Source organism: Haliotis asinina, chromosome 14 (assembly GCF_037392515.1).
Source record: "Haliotis asinina isolate JCU_RB_2024 chromosome 14, JCU_Hal_asi_v2, whole genome shotgun sequence".
NCBI classification, from domain to species: domain Eukaryota; kingdom Metazoa; phylum Mollusca; class Gastropoda; order Lepetellida; family Haliotidae; genus Haliotis; species Haliotis asinina.
Window position 1 is genome coordinate 21,873,420 of NC_090293.1, and position 10,706 is coordinate 21,884,125.

Here is a 10,706-nt window from a genome sequence, read left to right on the forward strand (position 1 = left end):
TACTAAGTCGTCTCGAACTGTTGTAGAAACTTGGAATAGCTAACACAATTTTTCATGAGAAAATTAGAATTTTAAACCATACATTAATTTTCATGATAGACGAAATATTTTATCGATATTTAAGTTAAAATTGATACGATCCTTGAGGACACAGATTGTTCGTGTTTCACCGAGTTATGTACTTAGATTCGAGCACGCATTATTTATTTTCAAGAAATATAATCAAAGACTATAATTGTAAATGGTGTCCAGACGGTCCTATATTGATGATACATAATGATATGGCTGGATAAGTCTTCATTTCAATGTCAAAGGAGACAACATATCAATTTGTTGTCGTTGGAGGAGTACAGGTTTATATCATGATATGTCCAGTAACAATTTCTCTCTATGAATACATGAAAACGGTCTCATCAAAAAGCAATTCAATGAGTTTTTTTACGGCAAATTGTTGGTTTCTGTAAGTATGCTGCCACTGACTAGCGTTTTCCAGTCATTTACTATTCGGATGTTAGTTGGTTTTATTAAATATTGTTCAACTTCCTTGTACCTTTTCCCCACGTTTCCACTCAATGATGTTGAAACTAGAGTACCCGGACCGACTGGTGGTAGGTCCAAATCTAGGATATTCCGCCATGATTACAGGAACGTCAATACTTGAGAATGTATAAACACCAACTGAAATGTTTATGTGTAGAGGTATAATGTATCCAACATGTTCAGATGTTTTACAGAAGGACGGGAGGAGCGAGGGAAAGCTATTGAAATCAATTTCTGTATTATGAGGAGCACTTCGTGTTGGTGTATGGATCATATAATGAACATTCATTATGAAAACATATGATACACAGAAGGCTAAGTCCATGGATGTAGTAGAAATTCTCATTAGTCAGGCATGTATAAGCGAAAAGTACGCCACTCTGTTAGAGGGATATTTATATTTTGTCGAAACAATCATTTGAACTATTAACTATTGTTTATTATCTCATAGTTATAGACGTGTGCATGTATAATTTATGCCCAAAATGATTTTTGTTTCTTTTCAATTTGAAAACAAATTCACAATTTAAATGTTCCAAGGGCAGGCAACTCACTACTTCCGCTAAATATTAACTCGTCCGTGAGTTGATGTTTGTCGTTTAGTTACCTTTTGTCCTGAAGAGATACCACATATCTTAATTATGTCTAAATATATCCAAAAATAGTTTCTCTCGTTCGGATTTGACCGTATGCGTTGAGGTCAGGTGTAACTGAAGAGAGGCGTGAAGCGCCGTATACTTGTCTTGTCGTGCAAGATACATTTTCTCTTTTCTCTTGGTTTAGATCTGTTTTATATCAGCAGTGAACTTTTCACTTAGAAGTAACTGAAACGTCACAATGGCGAACAGACCCAAAGTTCCTATCCAGTCTACAGCTGGGGCCATTCCTATTCGGAATGAAAAAGGTACGTATATTTCTTTTCAGTTTGATGTTCATTCATAGCATCTAAAAGCTCAAGTCAGGTAAAAAGTGTGGGTATACTATAGAGTAACAGGGGAAAGAGTTCCGCACATAACCTCTCTTTTTACATAGAATATTTCCACCTTCCCCGGTGTAATATTCCAACACTGAAATAAGTTCATTGATTGTATTTTTCTATATCTGTTCTAGTTTATCGAATGTATATTTAGGGTCAGGTATGCATGTTAGTTTGTAATTTTGGCTTTTGATTGGGGTTGGGGATACAGGCGTAACTCTTATCGTAACACAACTGGAGTCATCACACAGACTGCCGATTAGTTAAAGGCAATAAACTAGAGATATGGTTTGTGGTTCAAATCCCAGGACATGTTAATTTTAAGGCCACTGACTTGGCTCCTAGTTTGAGCATGAACATGCTCGTATTAAATTCTTTGAAATAAGTCTCAGTTTCCAACTGATTCAGGGTTTATGTTATGTTGACAAGAGAGGATGTAACAGAGCATGACTTAACAACAGTGATGTCCTAACTTTGTCAGGTTTAACCTTTTAGTTCCTGTACACAAAGTGCCGTACATCAGTGCAAATGATCCATGGTTGGAATTTTGGTTTATGGCAGCTGTAATGACATGATTGGTATCCTATGCTGTATGGCAATGGAAGCATGAAAAAGTAAATACAATCATATCAGTCAAAGAGCCCTTAATCCTTGTTTAGTGGGTAATACAGAGATAATTCAGCACTGGAGCTGTGTCCTTTAATTGTCTGGCTGTAGCTGTGCCGTTCATTGCTTATATTATTGATAGTCAACTACAGGTTAATGATAGTTCTTCTACTGCAACACTCTTCCGATGTGGGAGAGTGGTGGCTGGCCTAGTGGGCAATATGTTTGCTCATCATGCCAGAGCCATGAATACATGTAGCATAAAGCTAAATTCACTCATTTTGTTCTGATGGTGATTTTACATCAGCCTCCACGAGCTGCCTCCATAACATCAAAATGACCATTGGTTAATGTGAAAAAAATTGTTTTTAAGCCCCAATTCCCAATACATTCACATATGATAAACCAGCTGTTTTGCATAAGAAGGTATATGAACTAAAAAACTGTGAATGAGATGGGTTCCCTGGGTATCTGCTTCTGACAAACAAGCTGACAAGGGCAAGGAACAGACTGTTCACTAACTATATTAAACTCTTAAATATCACAAGTGAACCAAGTGTTTAGTGACAATTTGAGAAGGTTTTTTTTGACACACTTTGCCCATACCTATGTTTGTTGTGGTTGCAAACATATGTTTATTTCAAAACAGATGGGCAATGTAATGATTACTTCTTCCATGTCCTGTCAAACATGTCCAAAGAATTTGAAGCCATTTGTTATTTCACACAGGCGACATTGCTATGGAGAAGGTGAAGGTCACACGATATGTGACTGGTAAACGGCCAGACTATGCTCCAGAAAGCAGCAGTGATGAAGAACAAGAACAGTTTGAACTTGCACAAAAGAAGAAAATGGTTGTTGAGGAAACTGAAGAAGTAGAAACAACAGCAAATGAAATTCAAGACAGAAGACTGAGACGTCTGCAAGAAAGAGTGGTCGATGATAGTGACGATGAAGATGACAGGTTGATATGGCTTATGAGATGTTGTATATGTGATATGTTTCTAGCTTATTTAACAATTTGGCTGTTGTATAAAAATAATTAATTCATATTTGCAAGTTCTGTCAATCATTGAACCGTGCTGAATGAACTAATCAACCCAAATCATCCAACTGATATTAGTGTTGACCCTCTTCACAACTCCTGGTCCAAAATGTCTATCTTCAGTAGCCTTTGTCAGTTTGTCAGATTAATTATGCTATAGAACCATGTTGTAGAGTAAAACTTTTCACTGCTGTAATGGAGAGATCATTTTTATCTGTAAAATGTGTGATGTCCACCAATCATCATTGCCATATGTGACGACGACCATGCAGATTAGCTTGAACATGTTGGCATTGTATACAGTAAGTTGTGTCTGTATTTTTTACAAGCATATGACAAGTTTTGTGGGCAGTGAAGTGAGTAAAATACTGGTTTTAACCAAATATTTCATTGATCATTGTGAAGATATGACTGGAATCATGGCTGAAAACATGGTAAATATTATTAATAATACAAGATTTTGTCTGTTTGATTGGAAATGGTATTCACACTTTTGCACACATTTAACTCTATGTCCATACTCACAGAGTTGCACGTCATCGCCGGGAGGTCATCGAACCTGAGATCATTCAGTATATGTCTGAGGATGATGATGATCGAGGCCGTGGTAAGGATGAAGAAGAAAGCAGTGAGGAAGAGGAGGAACTAGATGATGAGGTAAGAGCTGGGATTACTTGTGTCCAATCTTTCTATTTGATAGTTATGGTATAATTCTGTTCATGTGTCATAACATGTGTTTCATCCTATTTGTGAGCATGGAAAAGTTGATGACAGGCAGAAATGACACTTTTTAGTTTGTGGCTCTGGCATCTTAATGAGGCAAGGGAAGTGTTTGGAAATGGTACTAGTTTCTTATATGAGGTACATATATATGTAAGCAGGTAGCACATTAAAAATAAAAATGAGAAGATGTGCGTGATATGTCAATGCTGTCACTTCGCACTGCAGAATCTAATGGTGACTTTAAAACATTCCGATGAATTGGTGGTACAAAATTCAGTATGAACATAATGAAGGCTGTAACCCCACCTTAGGTTAGTGACCTACCTTTAGTTGTTGGCAATTGGTAGCCTGTTTATATTGTATTGTCTATAGTTTTAGATTTACATGTTAGTTTTACGCCTTTATGTTTGTGATATTCTAGTTGTTTTTACTACCCTTCATCAACATCTTTTTATGTTTTTTGTTCATTTATCATAAATGTATGTTAACTTGTTTTAGACATGATGTGGCTGAAGTGCTGCCAATGTGACTTAAAATATTAACTCAGTCAGTATGAACTAATTTTTGGTCTCTTCTATAGTAATGTCAGAGTTAACTGTAATGAAAGTTGTATGTAGATAGATGTGTTTTGATTATGACAAAATGGCAAAACTTCTTGCGTTTCAGGAAATTGAGCGCCGTAGAGCTTTGTTGCGGCAGCGGGCGCTGCAGAGAAGAGAAGATGAAGTGGAGGTATGTGTAGGAGAGACGTTCTTAACATAGAAACATATATGATGATGTTTGAAACCAACCTACCAGTATATAATCTAAGGTCCATGGGACCGCCCGAGAGAGTCTACATTAACAGTTAGCCAGCCCATTGTTCTGGTAAAAACTTGAATAAATTCAAGATATTTTAAAATCTATTCATATTTTTTAAATTGAGCATTACATTTAGACTTGACATATACTTGACAAATCAGAACACTGAACTATCGTATCACAAGCTCAAAGCATGAACTAACAATTTGGTTATTTTCTTGGGATTGACAGGTGTGGTTAAATTCATTGTGGGCTGGTAGCATTTTGAAGTTGTCAACCCTTGTGTTTGGCTGGGTTTAGGCTTATTTCACACACTGATCTTACTTAGTGCCAGTTCAAATGCAGATGGTGGTTACAGTTGATTTTTTTGACATCTTGCCATGTTCGTTGAACTAGTGAAAAACTTAATGTTAAGCAATCCAGTGACATCTTATTCATATTTTACAAGCAATCAGCTTATCAACAAAAGAGCACATTTTGCTGTTGCTAGTTACTATAAAAATTATCAAATTGCTAGCAAACAGTTGATGGCAATGTCTAACCGGTACAAAGCTGTCGAAAATATTGTGAAGTTCTGTTTTTCCAGCAAGAGGAGGTGTTGGGTCGTGAGGACGAGAAGTCCGAGGGAGAAAGTGAAGAGGAGTCATCTGAGTATGAAGAGTACACAGACTCTGAGGAGGAGACAGGACCAAGGCTGAAACCTGTCTTTGTCAGAAAGTATGCATCAACCTTCAGTCGGCTTTACTTGTGTTAGAAGTCTGCTATTTATCCAGGGCCTAGATTTTCAAAGCTGTCTTAGGTCTTAGATAGTCGTAAGTGCCATACATTATCATTAACTTACAGCTATCTTAGTGCTGAGAGAGCTTCGAAAATCTAGGCCCAGGATTTTGAATCAGGTGTAAATTGTGTGTGTGTGTGTTTGTGTGTTTGTGTGTGGGGGGGGAGTAGGCGGGATGGCTGTACAAGACAATGCACAAGTCAAAATAGTTGGTAATTTGAGGAAACTTTTACACCTTTAGTGATTATGGGGAACTATTTTTATGGTACAAACATATCTGAATGAGGAGTAAGACTACAGAATACAGAATACCTTCATTGCAAAGCGAGTTTACTTTTAGTTAGGCTCAGGGTAAGGTTTAAGTTTAGGATTAGGGTTAGGATGACATGGCACCAAGCAATATGGCTGGTATGTATCCAGTATTCTGTAGTTTGTTCTGTGTATTTGAAATGTTGACTGGGTAGATCTGTTTGAGTTGAGTAGTCATGGTGTTATTGGTGTGATGTCCTTCAGGAGAGATCGTATCACTATCCAGGAGAAGGAGAGAGAAGAGCAGAAGTATCGAGACCATGAGACGGACATGAAGAAGATGGCCGAGGAAAGGAGGAAACAGACTCTCAAGGTCAGACTGTTAACACATGTCACATTATCAGTTCAGTTGCAAGCAAGTTTTAGAGACTTAGCAGACACTAGGCAGTTGCAGACATTGCAGACATAAAACAGTTGCAGATGTTGAAGCCTGAACAGTTCCAGACCCTGGATACTTGTTGATATTGCAGACTCTGGTCAGTTGCAGACGTAGACACAAGACAACGTTCTAGACACTGAAATGTTGAAGGCGTAACAGACCCAAAACATCTGCAGACAATGCCTTCATAATGGCAGTGGTAGACATATCAGACTGTAGACAAGTTGAAGTTGCACAATGTGTGCAGAGTTTTGTTTGTATTGCTAATTATCCATTGCACTCTTGTTTCTTCTGAATATACTTGATCTGTTGCTGTAGATGGTGGAGGACGAGGCACGACGGGAGGTGGAGGAACAGCACAAGATGAAGGATGCCCTGGACCTGGTGCCCACAGATGATGAGAACGATGAGGAGGAATACGAGAGCTGGAAGGTCCGAGAGTTGAGGAGACTCAAGCGAGACAGAGAAGAGAGAGAAAAGTAAGTATTGGATGTTTAAGAGATTAATGGGAGATTCTCTTATCACTGTCACCTAATGAAAAAGAGTATTTCTTGCAGTAGTGTCTGCTAACAAGTCCACAGATCGAGGGTACCTGCTCATAAAAGTGCATCTGCCGTTGTAATATTTGTAAAAATGTAATCACCCACAGCTCTTCGTACCAAGATTTCTTGAATTTAAACCCATGCAAAATACACCCCATGTGCCTGAAAATGGCCATTGCCCCCAATTCTAGACCCTTGGGCCTGAATTAAGATTTCTCATATTTATTTGTTGGGAGTGATGTCCCTTGGTAAAAGAACATGGTGAATAGTGAACTTTGATAGTGTAGTCAGGGGATTCCATGTCACTGGACTACTGAGACATTTCAGATATTTGACACTAAAATAAACCTCTCAAATGCAGTCCCCAAATTTAACACCAAGTCTTAATATGTTTTTTTAACTGATTACTGAAGGCGTGACTTATCGTTATCAAGCCAAGGTGCAAAATCCAGAAACACTCATTTGCAGTGTCAGGCTAGAAAATGTGATTGTAACTTTGTGTGTATTTCCAGCACTGAGAAGGAGAAGACTGAGATTGAGAAGGTCCGAGGTATGACAGAGGAGGAACGTCGTGTGGAGTTCCGCAACAATCCCCGCCAGGTCACCAACAAGGCTCCCAAGGGGAAGTACAAATTCCTGCAGAAGTACTACCACAGAGGCGCCTTCTTCATGGTCAGTGCAAGATATTGTTACTGCATCACTTGGACAGGACTTGTGCTGGTTATAGCTCACAATATGCAGATTGATAATCAGGGTTGAGTAACATTATTCATAGTATTCAAAGTACAAGCAGAAGCTTAAGATACTACTCTTTCTGGTGTTCAAAATTCTATTGAACTGAAAGGTCTTGCTATATACTTAGCAGGGGTATACCTATTTATTATAACTTGAAACTGGAGCAGAAAAGAAAATAATTATTTGTTTGTGCTCTTATTTGACCAATGGGTCTGTTGTCTAAATCTGTAATTTGATGTGTAGAGTTGTGCCCCTTGATAATGAGTTTGATTCCCAGTTTCCTTGATTATGTTTTCTGGTTTGTCTGATCCATACCATTTCTCGTTTTCAACAAAATGGAAAACATCTGACACCACTTTTGGATTTTGTCCCATATTAATGTGACACATCACATTATAAGTAGAATATTGCTCAAACCTGCATTAAAACTTGGGTCATTGTCACTAGTGTTTTAAAGGGGTGGGCAATCTAAGGTGCCAGTCTAGTAGTCAAGGGAGCTTGGAGGTGCCGGGACAGAGCCCATGTGACTGTGTGTCAAAAACCTTAGATATACAGACCCTTTCAGAGTTGTCACAACCCTTTGTGTACAGTACACAATCCTGTGCACTCAAAAGAACACACAAATCCCTTGGTAAATGGACAGATGATAGCCACAGGAATATGTGCAAGCACTTAGTTGTGTGTACAGCAACTTGCTGTAAACTAAAACAAAGTACTGTGACTATGTGTCCCAGTCCACCCTGCTGTAAATGTTTACCTTGTTATGATGGGAAAGCCACATTAACTTGGTGCACCTAGTGAACAGCAAGAGTTGTATGAACCTCAGGGAGTTGAGATTGAAAATATGATGTGCCATTGTGATGGCCATCCAGTGATTGAGAGAAAACAAGGCGCCTTTGATCAGTTGAACTGGATATTGAGGCTGTACAAATATTAATACATAATGAATCATTCATCGTCTTCAGGCATTAGATTTTATTTTAACAGTGCCAGTAGGAACCTACACTTTTCAGTGACAGATGATACATGGAATATCCAAGGAAAGGATGTTTCTCATTTAATAGTATGAATCTTGTTATTATGAATCAATACCTTGTTATATCACTTTATGTTTGTGTTGTAGGATGATGATGAAGGTGTCTTCAAGAGAGACTTCTCTGCCCCAACGCTGGAGGATCACTTTGACAAGACTATCCTGCCTAAAGTCATGCAGGTATGTACTCAGATTGTCAACCCTGCAATAGAGTCAGATTTACTATGATGAGACATCCATTTCGGGACAGTTAGTAGACAATATATTTTTGTGTTTTATTGCTGCTGCAGACTTAGATAGGAAGGTTTGAGTATTAATGAGGTTAAATGGGTTGAAGTGCTGGACATAGTATCCATTTGGAAACTGGTCATTTAGTACTGTGCTCTGCTGATCAAAATTGCTCTGTCATATTTTGCTGTGTCATACTTTGTTGACTGAGAGTTGGAACAATGTTCCATACCTTAGTGACACTGTCATTGCAGTGGATATAGTACTGCTTGTATTACAGTTGTAGGTGATACTGATGTCCTTGCTATTGTTTGCAGGTCAAGAATTTTGGTCGTTCAGGTCGGACGAAGTACACACACTTACTTGACCAGGACACTACTCAGTTTGATTCCCCCTGGATATCTGACACTGCTCAGAATCTCAAGTTCCATGCTGCCAAGGGTGGCGGGATGAAGCAACATTTTGATAAACCCACTGTCAAGAGGAAGTAACAGACTCTCTGCACATTGAGCTTTAACTGCATTCTGTTTAAGGCCATTATAGTATGTTATGTGGTCTTTGTTGGGTCGAAAAGGACGTGGTTGAGATCAGATACATATATCTTTGTGAGGGGTTTAACAACAAATGAGCCCTTTGAAGAGAAGTGGCCATTGTGTTCCTGACCTTATCTACAGGATTACATGAGAGGAGATGTGTTGTGAAACTGGAACAACCTATAGTGCAGCGTCAAGGCCAAAAGAAGCCTGTCAAAAGATGTCTTGTACTGTACGATATTTCTTCAAATGGGCTTATGTTGATTTTCATCAGGATGTACATTTTAGGGTGGGGGTAAAGACCACTTCACAGCAATAATAGTTGACAATATATAGTTATGGGTATGAGAGTCAAGGAACCGACCATACGTTTTAGTCATGATCATGAATAACGAAGGCATTTGTAAGATTGGAAGAGATATTTCTGAGCTACTCTACTCCTGATTTCTTGACTGAAATCGGGACAGGTTATGATTCTCAAGGGAATTCACAAGGACCTATTACATGTATTTACATTTTTTGTAAATGAAGCGTTTGCATTTTAATAATCAAGCATTGTACATAACATTATCATACATTGTATGAAATAAAAAGACAAGACGTAAAACGTGTGTTTTCTTCTCCTGGAACCTGTGGTACTCTGGTAGTTTATGTTGTCTGTATGGATCAAAATTGATATATATTGTTGTCATCTATGACGTCTGTGATAGTGATCAAGTTTGTACGAGATGCACAGCTGACAAGCCAGTCAAATGGGTGCACAAGATCACAGTAATTTCAGTTTCTTTAGAGGGATGGTGGGGTAGCCTAATGGTTCAAGTGTCTGCTTGTCACGATGGAGATCCGGTTCATTCCCTACATGGGTACAATGTGTGAAACCCATTTTGATGTCTACTGCCATGATATTGATGATATTACTGGATTACTATTAGATATGATATTACTGGCTCACTTATAAAAAAATACAGGCCGTGAGAAGTTATGGAAAACATTCACTCTTCTGGGGGCCTACCCTCTGTTAGGTAGCAACACTCTTATGAAATACGTATTTGCTGTGGGTGTATGTTGTTGAAGGATTGGGGAGAAATGGTGGTCAGCAACCTATGCTTGCGATATGAGGCGACAAACGTCATTGCATCCTAACTGTGCAGATCGATTCTCATGATATTGATCATAGGATTGTCTGATCCCGACTCAATTACCTACAGACTGCAGCTGTCCGCGGCCTAGAAATCCCAAAGCAAACAAGTAATAATTGTTGAAATACGCGTTGGTTATGTCCCTTTGCACATTCAGTATCAATATGTTCAGCTTGCTTTTATTTTCAGTGATCCCAGATATGCGGGTTACTCACAACATTTAGCTAAGAATTATAATACACTGACATGGTATAAATTCAAACCACTTTATTATATGGAGAAATTACACTGCATGCTTTCATCACCAGTCATACTCTTCAGAACATCACAATACGTTTT

At 38.5% G+C, this 10,706-nt stretch overlaps 1 protein-coding gene across 1 annotated transcript; it reads left to right on the top strand.

Moving 5' to 3' along the window:
• The first annotated feature begins 1,061 nt into the window (after window positions 1-1,061).
• On the top strand, window positions 1,062-9,835 carry LOC137261369 (microfibrillar-associated protein 1-like). Its single transcript, XM_067799110.1, has 10 exons — window positions 1,062-1,444; window positions 2,852-3,086; window positions 3,695-3,824; window positions 4,557-4,622; window positions 5,278-5,408; window positions 5,983-6,091; window positions 6,476-6,636; window positions 7,212-7,371; window positions 8,558-8,647; window positions 9,013-9,835. Exons 1-10 carry the CDS (start codon window positions 1,378-1,380, stop codon window positions 9,184-9,186), a joined length of 1,323 nt encoding a protein of 440 aa, XP_067655211.1. The 5' UTR covers window positions 1,062-1,377; the 3' UTR covers window positions 9,187-9,835.
• Window positions 9,836-10,706: the final 871 nt, after the last annotated feature.